The 22421-nt window shown below is 42.2% G+C and overlaps 1 protein-coding gene across 1 annotated transcript in view; it reads left to right on the top strand.

Moving 5' to 3' along the window:
- Nucleotides 1-1559, top strand: part of LOC108775236 (DNA N6-methyl adenine demethylase) — a 4293-nt gene extending 2734 nt beyond the window's left edge. The window contains exon 2 of the mRNA XM_018541542.1: nt 94-1559. Coding sequence (XP_018397044.1) covers nt 94-1559 — 1466 coding nt within the window. The remainder of the gene's footprint in view (nt 1-93) is intronic.
- Nucleotides 1560-22421: the final 20862 nt, after the last annotated feature.

Below are 22421 nucleotides of genomic sequence, written 5' to 3'. Positions count from 1 at the left end.
CTGCCGCAGCTGCTTCCGCTTCCAGTAACCCGTCGTCGTCGTCGGTGAACGCTGCTGCCACGGTCAACGCCAACCCGGTGACGACGAGCGCAGCGGCTACCGCGGCCGCGGCTGCAGCCGCTGCTGCCGCCGCCGCCGCCACCGCCGCGGCTGCCGCCGTGGCGATCAACAGCTACAAGGTGCAAGAATACAAGGACTACTCGCAGCCGCTCCACGTGGACTGCAGCGTCGAGTACGAGCTCCCGAGCCAGGCGAAGCCACCGCCCGGTGGCGGCGAGCCCCTCCTAATGATCCATCCGTGCTACTATCGACGCGCCGAGCGCGAGAGGAGGAGCCCCTTCGTCAATAATTTGCCGCCCCCGGCGGCGCCGACGACGACGCCTATGTCCGCCTCCCGCAGGAACGGTCGCAGGAGCGCTGCGACGGCGTCCGCCGTGACAGTCGCTACCGCAGCGGTCGCGGTTGCGGCGACTTCCTCAACGACAACGACGGTCGTCCCGCCGTCGAATAACATCGTCGTTTCCTCCAACGTTGTATCCGCTTCCGTTGTGTCACCGGCGACGTCTATCGCATCGTCCTCGGTCGCCGCGGCAGTGGTAGCTGCCGCGGATTCCGGTAGCGGTCTCATATCCACGAGCGGTCAGATGTCCGCTGTCACCATGGCTGCAGCCTCGTATCGCGCGGCGCTCAATGTTGCTGCGGCAACGTTGTCTCAGCAGCAACAGCAACAGCAGCCATCTCAGCGACGGCATCATCCTCAGCAGCCACAACCGCAACAGCAGCAGCAGCAGCAGCAGCAGCAGCAACAACAACCACAACCACCACCACCACCGCCACCACCACCTCATCATCATCACCATCATCATCACAGAAATCATACTCATGCCCCTCATCAACACCAGCAGCAGCAGCAGCAGCAGCATCACCCCCAACAACAACCTCAACAACGACCCGTAACACCAACGGCATCCGGTACCGCCGACCTCATCTCCGCCGACGAGAAGGCAGTCATATCAGGTATTTATCAACATTACTTCCGCGCCATGCGCGCCCACAATCATCAACACCGCCAGCAGCAGCAGCAGCAGCAACAGCAGCAGCAACATCGTACCACTACCACTCATCAGCTTCATCATCAACCTCACCAAAGCGATCGAAGTTCCTCCTCTTCGTCGTCGGTCACGTCTCCGACGTCAATCTCCGGTATTCTACGACAGACTTATCAGCAGGCATACAGCAATATCGCGGCCGCGAGCTCGAGCTCGGGCAGTCATCATCGTGCCGGGACATCGGCGGTCTCGGCAATCGCCCATCACCCCTATAGGCGACCGTCGGTGACGTTGCTGTCGCGAACGGCCTCGCATATCGGTCAGCAGGCTTCCTCTTCCTCGTCCTCATCCATCTTCGGTGCTTCCAACGGCGTTTCTGCCGCGGCTGGCGTCTCCAGCGTATACGCGAGCACGATACACAGGCATCACGCGACTTCCCTGCACGCTCTCCAAGCCGCCGCCGGCTTCTACGAGACGCCGAGTTATCACGCCCTCCTGCCTCAAAGTTAGACGACAGCCGGATGTCCGGGCGGTTTCGCGCCGATGGATGTCTACGCGTAAACAACAACGCGGCAAAACGCGATCGAGCTATCGCAAAATCGATTGCGAACGTGCGTCGAATTTCGATCTCGGAGTCTGCTCTTGAATCGTCTCCTTCCTCCGTTCTTTATCAGGCAATCGATAAAAATCGAGAGAACTTGATGAAAGAGGGGAGGGGGGGGAGGGGAAGGAAGAGTCAAGTCTATTAGTCAAGACGCGACCTTCGAGGACTGTGAGTTCAGAATTAAGAAGATGCTGGGAATTTTTTTTTTAAAGGCTTTTTCTTGATATCTCAATACGCGCGTTTGCTGATAAAGCGTAATTCATAATAGCATGGAGAATAACGAGAACTTGTTCAACGATCGCGTCCAGCGACGATCAAAAATTCAACAGAAAATCCTCGTTGTCGACGCCTGTTGTTTACGCCGAGCATCCCCGGCGTGTAGATTATGTATAGACTATCATTTTACGCAGTAATTTACGTAGACGATGCATAGTCGGCATAGGCGACACTTATTATGGCTATGCTCTGTCCTCCTGTTTCCTTCTCTTCTTTCCCATTGTGTTTAAGAAAACAGCTATACTTTATAACGTGATAATTTATAGTTGTCTTGTAGTTCCGACCATTTTAAGATTAACTATTTTTTCGTATAAATTGAAGGAAGTTCGATTAATAATCGCAATTAACGAACGTTATCACTTTGACTTTCGTTTGCGAACATGTGTAATTTATATATAGTTCATAGAGGTAGATGCGAAAAGAGAGAGATGCGCGTCACAAGAGGCGGAGAAAGCGCGTGGTATCTTTACCGCGATTGCATATGCGAACACATTTGCGCTACAGAACAGCGAAAAGAGAAGATCAGGCCTTTCTAATCGAGAATAAGATGCGATATAATAGTCCCCTCCCCCGGTTATAAATTCGAAGAAACGCTAAAGACTTGGGTATACAAAGAGTCCTTTCGCCGCACGCGGTTGATAATAATCTGAAGTAATTTTCCTCGGTCCCCCTTTTTTTTCGACCCGAACGATCCTAACGCAGACTTTGATGTAGATAAACAGATATCGTCGATATATATACGTCATATAGCGCGACCGTTTTTACAAGCAGCTCTTTATTTCTTTTGATATCCGTCTGCTGAAGACGTTAACATCAGGCGGCAGTTTAGACATTCTGCATGTAGACACCTCATAGACACCCCACGCTGATTTCCAACCGCTCACTCTTCCTCGCGAACGGATTGGCGAGAACGTAAATTCGCAGGCGCATTCGCGACAACGACAACGATCTAAATGGCGGACGCCTCCTTCGCCGAGGCGTACGGCTATATCGGATTATGATCCGGGCGGTGCTGTTCGCCTCGATGTGGAGCCACCTTAATCCGCAGAGAGAAGGATAGAGAGAGAGAGAGAGAGAGAGAGAGAGAGCCCGCTCTCTCGCTCTGTTCCGCGCGACTTATCATCTCGATCGTTAAAAGTGCATGCGGGTGGGTCTATAGCGCGCATAGTCGGCATAGGGTACATCTGTCTCCCCGCGCACATACATGGGGTGTCTCTAAAGCACAATGAAAAGCCACCGTATCGCTCCGTACGACATTAAAACTCGCATTTGCATGATATCGGTTAACGCGAGTTTGAATCGCTGTCTCTCATCTTTTTGCATATTATATTTGATGACTCTTATCTAGAAAGAAAATGGATCTTTAATGTAGAGGGTGTTTTTTTTTTTTTTTTTTTCTGGCGAAATCTGTACGATATCCAGTTAACATAAATTCATCTTAAACGGAGAAAAGCTTTTAGTTAATTTAAATATTAAGCGGTTATTTAAAAAGTCATTGATCGAATCGAAGGAAATTAGGCTTGCTTTTCACGCCTGAATTTTCGTCTTGATAAGAATTTCATCAAACGCCATGTTTCTCAAGCGGTTAATTTTAACTTGAAATTTTTAAGCGTAGATCAATCGAGTTTCGCGAGTTTAACATCTCGTTAAATTGGAATCTTCCAAACTTCTCTCAAACCTCAACTTAAGATTAAATTAAATGTACTTCGTAATGTGTATTTGCCAAAAAGTCCAACTTCAACAAAGTCATCCCTAGATTTCACCGTCTGAAAGGGAGAGAGAGAGAGAGAGAGAACGAGAGAAAAAAGAAAGAGCTATCTCGAGGGTATTTTTCTTCACCGCGTCGTCGCTCTTCTCTTCTATTTGCTCTTTCAGACATACGGAACCGTGCGATTCGAGTCCCGAATTGTACGAGACACCCTGTAGAACCGCCGTCGCCGACACAACGATCGTACGTGCCGTGTTCGTTGTTGACGGTGAGCGGGTGGCCGGACGGACGGGCACCGAATAAACACACGTCGTGTGCACACATGCACGTACACACGCACTCACGTACACGCATACATGACGCGCACGTACGCACGCATACAGGCATAGACATACCACATGTACCCAGCGGCGTACATATCACACACACACACACACGCGGCAGCCTGACGGATGGGATGAACTGGTAGGAGGGAAGAGGGACAGTTGAAATGGTCGTCGCTCGTACACACACGTCAGACGTACGTTTCATCCACCTGCAATGAGCGCGACTTCAGGTAGAAAAAAGAAATCCCCGTTTGCTTAGGGCCGCATTAGCATCCACTACGTTCTGGCCGGCGTTTTCGGGACCAACGCCGTCGCTTCGAACGCCGGCCGGCCCCTCTCGAGAACTCGTGAGATGTCGTTCCCCCCCCCCGCTCCGCCTTTCCGCCCTCCTCACTCGCTCCTCCATTATTCAGTATCCTTTAGAGGGATAGAGGACGTGGCCGGTATTCTTGAAGGATGGACAGACGCTCGGTTTCGGAGCTCTCCGATTTCATGGTTCTCGACAGCACCATGGATTCGCGGTTCTATCGGATTCAAAGAGTCCACGAATTCCTCGGTCCACGGTGCCACTGAAGAGTCCATCGTGTATATATATAGATAAATTTATTCTACTCTCGAGACAACGCGCAAAGGGGAAGAAATTACGACACTCCTCTTATCTTCAAAAAGAAGTCATGAGATACGCTAGATCTTTGATCCCACGGATCCTCGATTACTTGAACCCCCAAAACCGCAGATCTTTGTGTCCGTAGTTCCGTGAAGCCACAGATTTTCTTAAGTTCGCGTACGGAGTATCTGGAAGGAGAATCGGATGTCGATGTTCGACCGCAAGTACTAGAAGACCAGCTGAAAGTACAGGAGATCGAGGAATGAACTCTTTGCACCTGTCTCTTTAGCCCGAGAGAGAAATTTTCTCGTAAATGACAATGACTTTCTATTTCCATTTCATCCAAATTCTATGTATACAAAGAATATTTTATTTTACGCGTAAGCACATATTAAATCCAAACCTATTTTAATGCCATAAAATTGCTTAGAACATAGGTAATCGCTTTACATTTTACACTGAAAAAAGTATTAAATAAATATTAAATATTTTAATAAATATATATATATATATATTTGTTTGAATATTTCTGAGTAAATATTTACTAAATATAAACACATATTTATTTGATACAAAATCATTATTTTAATTCCATCTTTTTTATTGAGTAAATATTTATTTAATAAATAAGTACTATTTATTTAAATAGTACTTACAGTACTATTTAAAGAAGTATATGTATTAAAATTTAATAACTATTTTTGTCAATGTGTGTTTATTCGCTAAAAATATGTCATTTTTTGAGATTTAATGCATTCTATTCAAATATTTCTCATCAAAGATTGCGGATATTGTCACATAGAGAAATAGCTCATATAGATCCAAGATTCAGAGGAAAATGACAAAGACAATAAGAGCCATGATACAATAAATAATTAGCCATAATAAAATTAAGTATTTGATTTCGTAACTCAACTTTGGAACCGCGCGTTCACCTTTACTGAGATTTATTAGTACTATATGATTCATCGTCAGAAAAATGACTTTTCGCAGTTCGACCCATTCTGTGATGAATCTCAAGACCGCACGTATATAATCAGGTCGTTTATTTAGATCCCGCGGCACTTTTCTTACTGGAATACTCTCGCTCGAGATCTCTTTCGAATACCTCGCCTCCATTATTCAGTATTTCCAATCGAACGGCCGCGATGCGACCAGACGCGACGCCGTGAAAGTCGATGCCGCGATGACGCGATCGACGCCGAATGATAAGCATCGTTGTAAGTTTTGTCAACGATGTTCACCGCGTGATAACGACCAGTCGTTTCCGGCCGGCTGGAATAGAAACCGCCCTTTTCTCGATGCCTCGTCTTTCACGAAACTTCTTGATTTTGTACGATGATTTATCGCGGATTGTTAAGAATATGTATTCTCATTCTGGACATTAAACATAGTAAACGTGTAACGGATGGTACATATATACATACGCCGTAAGTTTATCAGTAGAATACATTTGGAGAATCATAAATTTATATGTAAGTTATAAAGTTATAAAGCAGTTCATCGCAGAGAGATACAAATAGTCGAGCATTTCGCAGCCCCTCGTTGGCGGCGCACTATGGTTAATTATCCGAGTTCTGGAATTATCCCTCTTCTCCCACGGGAAAGATATAATCCGAGGTTTAACCCTCGGCAGGACCGAGTCCTGATGTGTAACATGGAGAGCTGAGGGTGAGGGTCATTTATCGTAGGAAATTCGGGAATATTGAGAGTTATAGTTGCGAAAACGTCAGTTTTACTACGGATTAGTCGGGCGATTTTCCGTGAAAATTAAAGTCGAGGCTTCTGTGATTTTCGTCACGGAGAACTCGTCGACATCGATCACTACGTGTAAAATCGATTAATGTTCAATGATCGTTCAGTTTCGAGTCAGGTGGGCAAAAGGAAACAGAAACTACACGATTAGGTATATACTATTCCCCTCTTTCTTTCGTAGAAGAGTGTTCATGAGCGCGCCTTAATTCACGAGGGAGAACAAAATTATCGCGGGACAATTAATGATGAGGAACGACGGCGATGCAAAAAGCGGTGTTTGTCCGAGATCGAGATACTCGTCCCGCGATGCTTAAAGCAGCAATTAAAAGCTCGTTACTCAACTCCGTCTATTAATTATTCAAGAAACCGGCCGGGCGCGTCGCGCGGAAGCGGAAGCTTCGCATCGAATATCAAACTCGACATCGATGAAATGGTATCGATGGAAATGGTGGCAAAATCGTTGATTTTAACACAGTCCAAAGAGTTATATCAAAGTTTAACTGCGACATTTTTAATCCTTAAGCGCCTCATTACGGGAACATATTGGCTCCGTGCAGTAGAAAAAACAGCTTTGTAGCTGTTCCAAAATTCTTTAATAATATTGATTTTTGTTTCTTACTGGACTTAAATGTGTAAACCAATCATGTTAAAGAATTTGACAGCAGTTGCAAAACATTTCTCTGCTGAACGTAGCCATTAGCATATGGCATACCCAACTTAATTGCTTATAACTTTCATAAATATATCATAAAAGGATTCTTTTAATCGAAATGCCAAATTAAGTTGCAAATATATATGTATATCTTTATCAATCGAAGGTCTTATAAATTCTGACATTTTTTTCAACTATTTTATGAAAAACTATTTATAACAAATGTTTTTCATAATTTTACATAATTTTAAGTTATATAATCTTATATATATATATATATAATTCCTTTTTTTGACTGTGAAAACGAAAAAAAATTGTTCAATGTTAAGCAACACATTAATTTAAAGTAATCTAAATCTGCAAATATTAATTAAGAAAATTTTAGAGCAAATATCGATTAGAATTGGAAAAACATTAAAAAAGATATGCCATACCGAAAAGGCGTTTAAGGATTAAAAGTATTCAAGTTTCGTGCTACAAATTTTAAAAATATCGATTAAAGAATCTAAATTAAATTATAAGGTTTGAGACATTTCGAAGAAATATCTTTATTCAAGGCGTGGAAAACAATTAGTTTTTGAAAATCGCTGAAAGAATGGATTCCTACGAGGCATGTCGTAATTTCATCCTTCAAGAAACCCGTGACTGACGCACATGAGGGTCGGCAGAAGGTTTGATGACTGCTGTCCTTTCATTACGAACCAGGTTATTCATCTTTCGATTTGTGAAGGTAGAAACGAAGCATTGAAATTGGCATTTTCAACTTGTATACATCTATATATCCTAGATTATTTATAAAGCAGTAGATTAAATTCTAACGGATGCAAGTTGCTTTTGTTTGCTTCTCGCTTAACAGGTTTCCCAACGTGAAGACTCTCGAATGTTCGGAAACCTACCCGTACTCTAAGGCGACCGTTCGCTAAAAGACTTAACACGTGACCGACAATCATCTTAACAGCGAGCGTCGAACCTCCCGCACCGTGCTTTTCCCGTCGTTCGTCGGACAAAGAGACTCACTGATCTACGAGAATAGCCTACAGGAAAGGTCAATAGTAGAGTTCAGCCGACACAGTCTAGACGTTTAAGTATACAAGAAATTATGCTACTTTACTTGTATTTTCATGACGATAAAGATAAGAGATGAATTACATTATATGGACAAAAATTCACTTCTTTGTTATACAAAGATCGATCCCACCAATTCTTTCGTTAAAATGCACAATTCTTTGATAAACACTTACGATAATGCCGATAAGAGTCAAAGTATGTGCGTTTGGAGGAAAATTATACAAGCGCTCACGTTTTTTTCATCTCAAAGTAAAAGCACGAAGCGGAGGCGTGTCTTCTTTTTCGTAAAGTTGCATCCTTCATATGTCGCATCTGTTGCTCACATTTTTAAGGCGTTCGTCCGTGAACGTTATCGCTATCAAGATAAGCATCAATCACCCAGCCGCACGCATCGTGCATGAAATTATAATACACAATCCGTATCTTTTACGATTCAAATTTTTTCACAACTCCTTTTTAAAATCCTTCATTTATGCAGAGGTGAACATTTCCATTTTACGGGTGAATAACTTTTACCTGTATTTTTCGATAAGTATAAGAACGGAATGATTGGCTTCATCTTATTCAGAAAAGGATATATCAAAATCGTCATTGTTAAGCTTGAAAAATAGTTTTCGTGGTATATGCTTTAATTAAAAGCAGGAGAGTATTAACTTCGAAACCCCCCGTATCTCGCATCTGTCGCTAAAGGCACGATATGAATATGGGCCTTTGAATCTGCGGAGGTCAGGTCTTGAGCTCCTGTTTCCTGCAGACCCCCGTCCGCTCCCACCCAGTGACGTAACCACCGACCGTGCATCCTCACGTGCACATAGCCAGCATGCATACACATACAAAGGTATATACGGTTCTCTCGAAGCGTGAGCAATGCAAGCTCGTTAGGAGTAAAAACCTACCAGTTGTAGGAAATTAACGAACATAATACAGACCGACGTTGATGAATTTGCTAAATTCTGGCACTCCCCACCTATTATAGTTCCGCCTCTTTCCGCAACCCTTTCCACATCCCAGCCCCCTTTTTTTTTTTACATCTCTCGCGTCGCGGTCGCGTACAGGAAATGGAAACGGCGACCGCGTCGCGTTGCACCGCACCGCGCGTCATAGTCATCGTGGTCATTCTATATATCTCTCTCGCTGCCCGCCCTCTTTTTTCCCTCACTGTCCCTCGTATCGTTACGAGTCCTCTCTGTTTCTTTCCTCTTTCTCTTCTCATCCTGCGTTCTCGGCGTGGCGCATCTCTAGAAACCCGAACGACGTCCGAGCCGGCTCAGGTTTCGTCTTTTTTGTCCCGGGTCCGCCCTTTTCAAAGCGCGCGCTCAAGGAGAAACGGACGTAGACAGGGAGAGAGAGAAAGAGAGAGGAGGGAAAGGGGGGAGGGGGAGAGACCGTATTTCGTTCGTTACACGGTAACGATCGATCAACGTGACCGCACGACCGCACCGAGCCGCACTGAGCGAACCGCGGCGAGAGAGCGCCGGCACCGACGACGGGGGACGGCCCATCCTGGAGCAGCAAAAGGACGCAGTCAAAGATCAGTTACCGAGGCCCTTCCCCTGGCACTCTCCCTCTTTGAGACCGCTCGAATTTTCCAATTATTTTGACAAAATATCGTTATCTCATCTTCCACGAAAATTACTAATACCGATCTCGTAAATGTGATACTGTACTTGATAAGATACTGTCGTGTACGAACGAGAGATTCGTATTAAAGTTTGCTGAGCAAATGAAAGACCGTGATTGGCGCCTTGAAAAACTACGAAAATCACTTATCGGTAACGTAATATTTCATTTGAAGCTCTCGCATTAACATCAACAATATTTCTCGAGATAGCATTTGGAACTACGACGTATGGCTAAAAGATACACGGATATTACGATTTGTGTTGCTGTATTTTAATATCGTATTATAGAATACATCGAAAATTTCAATACATTAATTTTTTTTTAAACAAAATTACTATAAGTTCCTCCTAAGCCTAAAATTCCATAATTTTTCTCTAAATTTCAGAAATTTTATCACTTTCCCTGACTTTAACAGTATTAAAAAAATTTTTTAATTTTCATCCTGCTCTTTTAAAACCGTTTAACATAGCAATGTGAATTACTATCAATGTTGCTCGCATTTTATTGTTAAATTAATAGTATTCCAAAATGAGAATTAAAAGTAAGAATATTCAATTTTTTTAAGAATTTAATATTCCAAAAGGTTTTGCAAAATTCATGTACTTTTCCTTGGTTTCCCCGATTACTTCCAATTTTCCTTACATTTTCCTGATTTCTAGTTTCGTGGCAACCTCGGTGCAGCTATTAAAATATACATTAAGATATAATGTTGCAGCGCGTTTATTTCGCAAATAATAACAATCTATAATAGTTCTCGGAAAAACGTTGTTCACCGCAGCTCCTCGGGCGAAAAGCGCATTTATTTAATCGCCTCGGGCATATATTTCAAAAAGTCATTAGCACTCGCGCGTTTCGCAGAAAGGGCCGCCGGATTTAACCGCGTCCGTAATTTCCCTCGTGCCAGGCCGACCCTCGTCCGTGAAAAATGTGCGCCATGGCCGGCGGATCCCGAAAGAGGATCGACGGGGCATTTTGGCGGACACAAAGGCTGGGAATTTCGCGATCGGCAGCGTCGTCGTATGGAGGGTGAAACGTAGAGAGACGGAGGAAAGCCTAGGAAAATTGACGCTTCTCTCCGGCCGCGCCGTGCAATTCTTATTGATCGAACACAGAACGTTTATTTCCGATTGTTATTTCAAATGCCCGGTGCAGAAAAAACGCTCCGAAACACAACCTGGAAAAATGTTTCTAAATCAAAAAATATTGCAAAAAAATTTGAAAGTAAAATAGAAAAACTTCCAAAAACACATATACGTTATCGAAAAATATCTTACAACAATCATGGCGACGATTTACGGATTAGGGCGTTTGTCTGCTAGCCTTTTATCTTTTATCGCATTTAGTGCTATTTCAAAGAAATATTCAGAACCATTTTTACCATTCGCTTAATCTTTACCCTTCATTTGGTTATATCTTGCTTCTCTAAAGAATTTTTGAGCCAAAAATGCCAGGTTACTAGTGTAGGGTAAATTTTTATCGGTACCGAAATTTTTTCATTCTTCGATACGTTCATGGCTTTTGTTCTTGATTATAGGCGACATCGCATTCCGCTGATGTTGGCCAATTTTTGCCGATCGTTCAGATCGGCGCCTTTACCTTCGCGCGCATCGAGGCTGCACGGAAGAAAAAATTTGCCTCGGCGGCGGCGCGGAATTTCCGGGGGAACGGGCTCGGTTTTATCTATCGCACGAATTATTGACGGGATGTGAGGGAAGCAGGCGGCGAGATATATATAGGGTGTCCACGGTAACCATAGTCGTTCGAGCGCTCGCAGATGACGGAAAGAGTTATTTCGTAATTACACGTATACATGTAATGTAGTGTTTAAAGCTAACGAAGCATGATGTATGATCGTCGTTAATACTTCCGAAAGGAACGCGGTATTTTAATGATGTAATGTTAATCGGCATTTATTATCTGCTTAAGTATCGCCTTCAATCGGCATCTTCGTTAAAGCAACATTGATTTTCTCATTAGATTAAGAGTCCATATTATTAAAGAATCAAGGTCGGAAAATATAGAGGAGCGACGTAGAATTTTAACAATCGTTGCAATTTACGGAGTTTCCATCTTTTTTTTCAAGTTGGTTAATAAGGCTCACTTCTCTTTCCGGAAGATTCATCTGCTTCCGTGGACAATTCGTCCCGCTATGCAGAAAAGTTGATCATTTTCCAAGAACATATTCGCGATCACCGTCTATATGTTTTACCGAGCAATTTCTGGGATCCGACCGATCGTTTCGACCACACTATTTTTCGATATTGCCGATATTTGAGGAAGTCCAGGAATGATTTTTTTACGCGGCCACAACTGACCGATAGCCGCTGGAGTTATTACGATCCTCGTCCCTTCGGGACACAGACTGTTCGCATACAGGGTGTCCGAGAGAGTCATCGCCTTTACCGCAAAATATTTTTGTCGCTCATCCGATAATTGCTGAAGATTATATAACGCAATATCCAGTTTTTCCGATTTTATCTAAAACGCGTAAGTTTTACGACTTAATATTTCTATGAAAAATTTTTATGAGGTCATTAGTGTTAAAAATTTTATATTCTCAACATCGTTTTTAGTTCATTACGATCCGGTTTGTATTTTTCTAGCTATGATTAATCACTAAATTAATGATTTTGTAGTGAATAACTTTCCAAGTTACCATTACAAAACTGTTAGTTTAATGATTAATCACAGCTAGAAAAACACAATTTTTATATTATTGTCAGACTAAGTGAGGTTAAATCTAAACCACAAGGTAATCAGATAATGAAAAACCGGACCTATATTTTGTTTGATTTTACTAGCAGTTTGCATTTTCATATTTTAGTGAGAGGTCGAATAATGAAAATCTAAAGGATTATTTTTGAACGCGCGCATACATAATTCCCCAGTCCCCCCTTAGAGACCATTACCCGTCACGGCTCGGGGCACGACTGCCGCTGGGGTTAAACTTCAACGTAGACCGATAGATATTTATACACCGATGCGGGATATGGCAGAGGATGGGGGAATTATCGTGTCTCGTTGAAACCCTCGCCAGTCGTTCGACGTTATGTAACGCCGGTCACGACATTAGGTAATTAAGAAGCGTCGCGAGCGAGAGAGCGAGCGAATGCGCAGAAACATCATTGCAATCGTCGTTGTGGTCTCTAGAAAGGCTTCCGGACGACGTCGCCGGACTTCATGGATTGGGGATGAAAAACGAGCACGTCGCGTCGCGGTATCAGGAAAGCCGGTTTCAAAAGCCTTGACGAGCGCTAACCAGTCGTTGGAAATTGCAATATAAAATCCAATAAGGACCATTTCTCGACCAACTCTGATTAATTTAATCAACACTATTTTATCAAGTAATAATACGAATAAGACTATCAGATTAATTAATCGAATTATATTTAATTATGTATCGAAAAAAAGATTAAAAACAATGAACTGTATATTAGAAAGGTTTCAAGATTCTATACCGATTCAGTTATTCGTCGTCCGATTAAAGTTAATCGGAGTTGGTTAAACTGGTCCTAACAGATTCTTGTTAAAGGGGAACTGACGTCGTCTATCTGTTTTATCGATTAAATGAGAATTTTCAGATTTTCTAATCTTTTAATTCTATTTATAGATTAAAAAATTCTTTTCTATATATAATTTTAAAATAATGACAAAATCATAGTGCGCAGGCAACAAAGTTATTCGAAAAACGCCATCGGCTTCTGCAATCGACTCGTGTCAACATGTACATCGTAAAAGTTTAGACTTTGTACGTACTTATGAGATAAGCTTTATGAAAGAACAAAAAAAAATACTATGCTTTTAGAAATGAGCTCTAGGGGCTTTAACTTTAGAGAAAGAAGAATCTGAAAATATCATTTATATGTTACGAATGAATTAGTGTGAAGAGTAAAACAGAGCAATAATTGTGTCGAGCAGTATCAGATCTTGCAAAAATGACACTGTAATGTCTCAGATAAGGATAAACGCATTTTTAAGTGAAACGTTTAAGTGAGAGAGAACGATAATGTAAGAAACCGAATGGAAGACATTACTATTATCGATATTTTTAGTTTGGAATTAAAAAGTCTATTATCGATCAAGTTCAGCCGTTGTTCTAGCATCCCCTTAAGGGTTAGAAGCTGAAATTTGAGACGTTTGAAAGCTTTTATAAAGTTTAGAATTACATGCCTCGCTATTCCTCAAATTTCTACAGACTTACAATTAGAGCGCTAAACGTAACCGTCTAATTCTTAATTGAAGGTGACACGGTCTCGCAAGACGGTCGCATTCAGCGATAAATTCGCGCCAAGGGGACACGAATCTTAATTATCTGACACTTCATTTAAAAAACCGGTGGTAAATTCGGACTCTGGGTTCGGATAGAGGTCCTCGAGCAAGAGATTGGACACTATATACGTTTGGTCTGCAATATTTTTCAGGACTTGTTTAAGATAGAATGAGAATGTTTAGACAACTAATATAGGAGATAAGGGCAAGAGCCAATAATTCCGTTAAAACCTTTTTAAATTAATCTAATATATATTGCGAAGAATATCACATAATTATGGCATTTCGTCCCAACTTCCACTACTGGACTCATCAGTAAGGCATTGTAGTGGAAGCCTACCTTAAACGCCTGTTTAAGTTATTAAATCGAGAATGTTTAAGATAGATGCATGGTCTATCTCATTCTAACTTGGCATCTCATGGCAGAGGGGAGGGGCTATCTCATTCTAACTAAGCAGGTCCTGAAAGATATGGCGGACCGAACGTATGGTGTCCAATCTCTTACTGGAGGATCTCTAGGCTAAGAGGGAAGGACGGGTGAAGAGACAGGGGGAAGAAGAAGAGGAAGATGAATTAGGCACGTTAGGTACCGCGGATTGTGCGGTTTCGAAACTCGCAAACGTAAGTCGTGCCCGCGGCTGCCTCCCCCTCCCCCCACTTCCCCTCCCGTATTTCGCGATACACCGCCATATTTTACGACACCGAGGCAGTTCTTTTTCTCTTCCGTTTCTCTTTTTTTTTTTTCTTTCTCTCGTGGGCAGTAACGCAATGTTAGACGCGTGCACATAAAATCCAATCGCTCCGCTATAGCCACGAAAGGAAGAAAGAGGGACCTTACGAACGGGGGACCTTACGAGCGCGCGCCATTGTGGTCGGAGGGGGCCGACTCGTCGTCGAATGTCAGGATGAGTTGGGAGGCCAGGGGAAGACGCTCACAGGGCTCGAGATATAATCGCCCCCAGTTTTCCGTGCCCCTTCTCTCCTCATGTGTACGTCGGCGACCTGTATCGAAATTATCTTTCCACTTAAGTCGCTGTTCTAAGCGAAAGGGTAGAGAAGAATAAAGGCAAAAGGGCAGATAAGAAGAAATAGCTCAGAAATAGCAGTTCACTGTCTTGTTGGCTTCCAGGACATCCGTTGAGCTATAACCGTACAAGGTTATAATTAAATGTTCTCTGAGTACAATTGGGACGAAGAGAAAATTTCTGTTGTATTTAATTCTAACAAAAATGATGTTTTGCCCGCTTTTAACAGGATTCGTCCTAAAAAAAACGTTGACAATATCTTTTTTCCTTCATGTTTCGTTTTTCTTTCATAACTAAAGGCACCTGCAAATTTAAAGTTCAGCAATTCTCGTAAATCTTTCAGAAAGGTCAAAAAAAAAAGTATATCATCCATTTGTAAATAAATGTTTTGGTAACAAGAAATAAAAAAAATAAAATTAATTAGCATTGTTAAGTAGAATGGCGATATTGAAGCTAAATAAAAAAGAAGACATAAAAGAAAAAGAATAACAGAAATATGTCAGTATCGTTAAGAGTGAGAGAGTCGAGGGGGATAGAAAAGCTGGGTCGCGCTGCTGCGAGTTGTATAGTCTCCGAGACAAAATACCTCTTTTGTGTTCAAAGCGCATACACACATCGATGTGCCAAAAAGCTGTGCCGTCTTATTGTCGAACAAGTAACGTTCACTCTCCTTTTCTAAAATGCCGTGAAGCGAGAGAAATGAGCTTCTTACGTATTCGTAAACGTCCGCTCTAAGTCTCTCTCTCTCTTCCTCTTCCTATCTAACACATGTCTATACTGCATTTTGCTCACACACTGTTATTCAAGCACACAGACATACACAAACATGTACTCGACGTACATGTTAACACACCCAACTTACGCACATAGGGAGATGCATAAAGGGTGTCCTATTTTAAGGTCGATCCCGCGAATATCATCGAAATTATGTTGTTAAGATCGAACGGTACTATTTCAGACAATTGAAGAGTTTCAGAAAGGGAAGCGCCTATATATAATGATCTCTTCATGATAGGGAACGTATCCTCGAATCGTCGCTCTGTCATTTCTCTTTTTTTTCTTTTCGAGTAGAATGACCTACCGTATGTGACAAAACGAGACACCCTGTATGCGCGCACACACCTCCATGGCGGCACGCACGGGCTCTTTGTCCGAACGGCGTCCCGAGATCGTTACACGCCGCGCGCGATACCGCCGTAGTTCTCTTTTATCGCCGGTATTACTTCTCTCTCGCATTTAGATATTGTATACTGGTACGGCCCGTATATCCGTTCGTTTGCTTCCACAGGCCCTGGCCGCGCATTTATTATTATTACCCCGAACGGTCGGCTCGCCACACAGAAAGCGAGGAGAGAGAGAGAGAGAGAAGGGAAGGAAGATAGCACACCACTATATCGCGGGACGTTAAACGGTCCCCCTCACGCCGCGTATCCAACATCCGAGGAATCCTCGCTCGTGAGAGCTCTATTTCGCATGGAGGGATCGGAAGCCCACTTCCCATTGCTTGCCGCATTGCACAGGAGATGTGCAGAGTGTACGATTTTGCATACGAACGTGTTCCATGGAATTTCTCTCTGTTTGTGTTCCGTTTTATAAATCGAGCTCACTTGTCAAACAGTCTTACGGCTAAAGTATTTACGCCTAGCCCGCGATATATTTATGCGGAGTGAATCGTGACTGCGAAATGAAGATATTGAAGGAAAGAGCCCCTGAAAATATCGCGCAGAAAAGTTACTTGGTGTGCGGTAGAAAATAGAAAATCTATCTAGGAATCGTTCTTCTCTCCGGTTGAAAAATGATGACGCCGTGTAATCGGGACACCCTGTAGACTATGCGAAAGACCCACCGTACTTGGGCGTTAACCTATGTCAGTGGAACCGGCCCGGCCCCGAGTACCCAACGTAGGAAAAACTAACGCGTTTCCCTCCGCCCTGATGCCCCCAGCTTGTGAAAATAATCCACAGCGTTCTGCCCGCTTTGCTAAACGCGTGTCAGATAAAAACCAAGGATTCTCACATGGAGCGGTTGAACGCTATTCAGATACTGGAAGATAACGAGTAATTGCAGCGATATGAATATTGGAGTCGGAGTTGCAGCTCTGGTAATTTCGGATTAGTTGAATATTTTGTAGAATAATCAGTTTCTTTTTGTAGAAGCTTTCCACAAAAAAACCTATCTTAATACGTTGTAGAATAATGTTTATTCTCCTATTTCATCCGAGAATGGTTATTTGATTTTTATTTACGTTACGATAAATAAACGCTCACGTATATCCCTTAATTAAAACGGATAATATTAATAGCATATTGTATATTATTAATTGTTTTCCGATTTATTAATATTTTAGAGTATGTGGATACACATTAATCTCAACGTTTTGAAAAAAGTAAATAGAAATAAAACAAATATTAAATGAATTAAGCATGTTAAATAACTCGTTATGACAGTAACTTTAAAAGAAAATTAAGATTTTAATTAATGTAACGTTTTTCATTTCAGATTTTCTATGAAATTGTACATTTAAAAGTTCGTAAAGAATCGTTTTTAAAAAAGAAAAGAAGATACTCGCGTTAAAGAATATCCACATATTAAACAAATTTATTCGATAACAGTTTATACTTTTTGCCGTTGGGATATAAAAACACTCCAGGTAATTATTTCCAGGCTAATAGAAGTAAACACCGTCGATACATTAGACGTATAAACCGAAAAAAATTCAGCGCATTTTATTGCAGCACTAACTTTTAGTTTTATACAAGTTCTGCAGAATCTAAAACTTCCTGTTACCCGAGCAGCGTTTCCGTCAACATCTCGAAGCGCCTGATCGATCGTCGCTTTTCTGTCGCTATCGCCCAACGCAAGACACAAGAGAAATAAAAGGAGGGGTTGAATAAACCCGCGAATCCGTTTGCCTAGTCCCCTGAAAACGCGAATTCTCTCTCCCTTCGTATCGCAATCGTCAAATTTTCCGAAACCGTCGTGCTTCCTACCGGACGATCATCATTGCTCCTCCCTCCCCATTTCTTCCACTTCATGACTTGATCCTTTCGCTTCCCGTACCCTTCATCTGTCAACAGCCTGCTCGCTGTGAACATGGCCGAGCGATAGTTGCGCACCGCGCGTACATCAGACTCAACATACATACACACACACACACACACACACACACACATACATACATTTTATAGTTCACTATTGTTAACTCGGCCTTAAAAAGAAGTGACGTAAACTGCCTCAAATTATTAACATATATGTATATGTATAGTGTGTACATACAGAGTGGCCCGGAAGAGGAGGGCGGGGTTGGGTCAAAGAGGGATAACGTTTCTCAAGCTCCGGTATAATGATTGCGGATTTTACACCGCGATCGAAATATCGGGGAAATTCGCCAAACTGTCGGATATTCAAAGAATTGTACTGAGGAAATATCATAGAGATCAAGATGCAAGAATACAAGGTGTTTCACTCTCGAATTGCGCATTCGATGACCAATCACAATCAGAAAATTAATTCAAAATGTTATGAACTAATTCGGTGTGTTCAGCGGACTCGACAGTTAAATGAGCGCTCGCTGTTATCAGTGTTATTCTTCTAGATCATTCAATCAAACGTTTAGATCCAGAAGAATACACCAACGCGCCGAAAATAGAGCCGCTATTAAAAATTTACCACTAATAGGAATTTACCTCAAATTATATTTGGTCGCCATTACGCGCAATGAAACACCTTATATTTCTACATCACGGTGGAGATAAGATTGCGACAACGGGTACGATCACGTTTTCTTTCGGAAGGAGAGAGAATCGATTCTCGTACCCGCTTGAGAAACGGCGGTCGTCGATCCGCCGCGCCGCGCCGCGCCGTCCGTGACCGGGCCACCCTGTACATGTATAAGCTAGCGCCCTTACTACTGACTGAGCGAGAAAGCCTATATCGTGTAATGTACGTTAAAATACTTGCAGTATGCTATCGTCTAAGAGCGAGAATGAGAGAATGTGTCCACATGTCCCTGCGTTAGAAATAGAGGCGGGGACATATGCTTTTGCGAGAATGGTCGACCGTTCGACTCGGGATACCGTGACGACCGCCCACGAATTAACGTCGGGATTCGTTAACGTCGAAAATAAGACACACGTTTGAAAAGGGTCGCAGTGCGGGGTACAGATTTTCAGATAAAGCGTGAAGACGTAATGTAAAATGAAGTGATAATTACACGACGCGATCCAGACTCTGTCCAAGCAGAACAACTTACGATACTGTCAAATAGTGACGTTAAAATAAATTGCAAGTGGTTGTGTGGAAAGTGACTTTTAAATCATTTTGGAGTCATTTTGACATCGTTTTGATGTCATGGTGACTTGTTGTTCTGCTTGGATGTACGCAATCATTTGCGGAAACCGAACATTACTTCAATCGCTGTTCCTTATTCATACACCTATGAATATAATTCTAATTAATCGCAATTAACTGGGATCACGAAGTGATCCTGCCATTATCAGAGACACGTCAAGCTTCACGCGAGGCTGGAGATATTTGGTTCGAACAATTTCCCGTCATTTTTAATGAAAAACGCCATCGGCTATTATTATTCACAATCAGATAACTGAACTCATTCTCCATAGATGGATCCAGCTTTTCCAGTCTGGTAGATTTAAACCCGCAATGATTAAAGTAGTTAAATTACTTCGACGTAAAGCCTATCTTTTATTTAGTAACAGTTCCATGAACTTGAAGCCATTCCTTTCTTCACTGGATCCATTTAGGGGACGATGTATCGTTACTTCGACCGATTCGGTTTCCTTCTTCCTCTTTTGATTTCATCGAACAAAAGTGCGTATCTAACGGCGGCAAAATATAGTGCCGTATATTCCTAATGAGAGTAGAAATTAGAAACGGATGAGACGAGAACACAAAGAAAAGAACTAGTAGTATCTCTGGAAATAAAAGTCTGACCAACTTTGTCCTAATTTTGATTGGCTTGATGAATATAATGGCGGAATCAATCAGATGATGACTGAGCAAAAATTGAAGTGAAAAAATTAAAAAGCAGATATAAAAACGCCTTGTAGAATTAATGCATATACAATAAGTTCACATCTATGTGTACATACACATACATGTACGCGCGCGCGCGTCATTTTTAATCAAACTAGAAAATTGATCAGACTTTTATTTCTAGGAATTCTTATTCCAAGTCTACAATGAGTCGATAGTTTTAAGTCCTATGACGGTGAAGTTGATCAACAGCCAATAACTTGAACGACTGACTGCCGATTTTCTTAAGATTGGCCAGATTCAACTTTTTTCTTTCCCTGCAGTTGAGCCATTATACAACTAATGACTCATTGTGTGTGTGTGTGAATGCAAAAAATCGTAGTCACCTACTTAAGACTTAGAACTTCGAACTACCGACTACCGATTTATTGTAGATTCGATGTAAGAGGAACCGATCACGTGAGGGCGCCTGTGCATAGATCGAACGAGGACAAGAGTATCGATTCAACCGGCCGCCGGTGGATGTGATAACTCTTCTCTTATCGTTCGCTGGAATCCGAAGAGAACCAGAAGACACGCTCGGTCTGTTTGACCAGATAAACTCGTCCGAAAGAGAAAGAGAGAAAGAAAGAGAACATGTGTGTGTATATATTCGTGCGAAAGAGAGAGAGAGAGACTTTCTTTCTCTTTCCTTTTCTCTCGCTCTGTGTGTGATTCCTTGTGAAAGCACAGGCGGGATGGAGAACACAGAGAGTTCACTGTGCACTGTTGCGGGTTCCGGGATTCCCGCGCGGCTTTAAAGTCCGGATCGCGCGACGCTTTTTCGGGGCCTGCCCCACGGAAAAAGCTGCTCTGTGTCCGTGCACATGTGTGTACGTGTGTCACGCGCGATTATGCCGGCAGATACGACGTATACGACTTTATATCTTTTTTTGTAGCGAGGCGGTGCTACGGTGTTTCGTCGTGCGCGATGCGCGGAATTTATGCGCCCGGGATCGCGTCGTAGGACAAGTCTTCTATTCGGAGGACTAAAACGTTGTCTACACGTATTTTTTTTTAGCCTTTGTACATTTTATGGATTTATTCTATTTGCGTTTGTTTTATCCTTTTGTTACTGTATATTTATATATATATTTAAAAATCTACATTAAATCAATATTAAATAAGTAAAAAATAGAAAAAGAATTCTTTGTTTTTTTTTTCAATCGATTTAATTATATTATCAAAAGAGAGGCTTAGGAAAAAACTCGATTTAAGATTTAATTGTCAAAATGTTACATGCCACAGGTCTCAAATTTGTGATAAGTCTTCGATAAAAGGTATTAATGAGAGGACTCTAAACTAATTTTTTATAAAATTTGTGAATCTGTGACTGAAGAAACAGCACGAATTTGATGCGCAACTTGGAAAAATACACATTTACAATACTTTATTATTTATGAAAGTAAGTGGCATACCGTTGCAACTACCACTGTGCTGAAAATTTTGTTTTAAACCGGGTGCACGTCCTTTTATTAGGACGAATATATCTGCCAGCCACGTCGTGCGTGACATGGAAAAATTCGATCGAGCGTGACGTAGGGTTGAGGGAAAAAAAAATACGCCAGTTGCTGGTGAAAAAGCGCCGCGTAATCCGAGCTTAAACGAGGAGGAATGCGCAGTGGAAATTGTTGATCTAAACGCACGAGAGCCCGAGAAAAATAAAACCTCACTTCTCGCACTAGCCGTCTATTTCTATTGCATAAAAATATACTGATATTTTTTAAATTTCTCCCATTTTACGCGTCGATCATTGCAGGGTGAGAAGTGGAGCAGATGACTCGTTTCTCGCAGAGATTTTATTTCTCGGGCTCCTCCATTTAAATCACACGAGGAAACAACTCGACGGCAGTTGCATGATCCCGACTGGATCCCGCGGCAGGATTCGTCTTGGTTTTCGCGCTATACGAAAAATGATAGTCGAAGGGTCGCACCCCGGCTTACAATAGTGTATGCCGCTTTTCATTCGTTCATTCATTCGTTCGTTCACAGAGAAAATTCACGAGCCTGAATCGGTCCTGGTTCACGCTCCGGGCGCTACGGAAAGACGTATTATGCGAACGTCCGCATAATGCGTCTGCTCACCACGACTCGCAAATGTGCCACACATTTTCAGAAGATTAAATATTATTCCCAGGCTCGATTCAAGACTCGCAAGTCGTTATGATTTAGTAAAGTTCAATTCTCTATGACTACATATGCGTATTTTATATAATCGTGGAAAAGCAGCACATCCCAGAACACGAATACGGAGATCATTTTTCCGGTGTCCTGCGTGACACGTGAGATATTATCGATATTGTATCGATTTCGATTGTTCAGAATAATGCCGATTTTTGCAGATCAACCAATAGATGAAAATCAAGATTCGTTTACACACTTCCGAGTGCATTTTCAACCGTTCGTCGATTCGAACAATAATTTT

Source organism: Cyphomyrmex costatus, unplaced genomic scaffold (genome assembly GCF_001594065.2).
Source record: "Cyphomyrmex costatus isolate MS0001 unplaced genomic scaffold, Ccosl1.0 scaffold29, whole genome shotgun sequence".
Lineage (NCBI taxonomy): Eukaryota > Metazoa > Arthropoda > Insecta > Hymenoptera > Formicidae > Cyphomyrmex > Cyphomyrmex costatus.
This window is presented reverse-complemented; position numbering and strand designations above follow the sequence as displayed.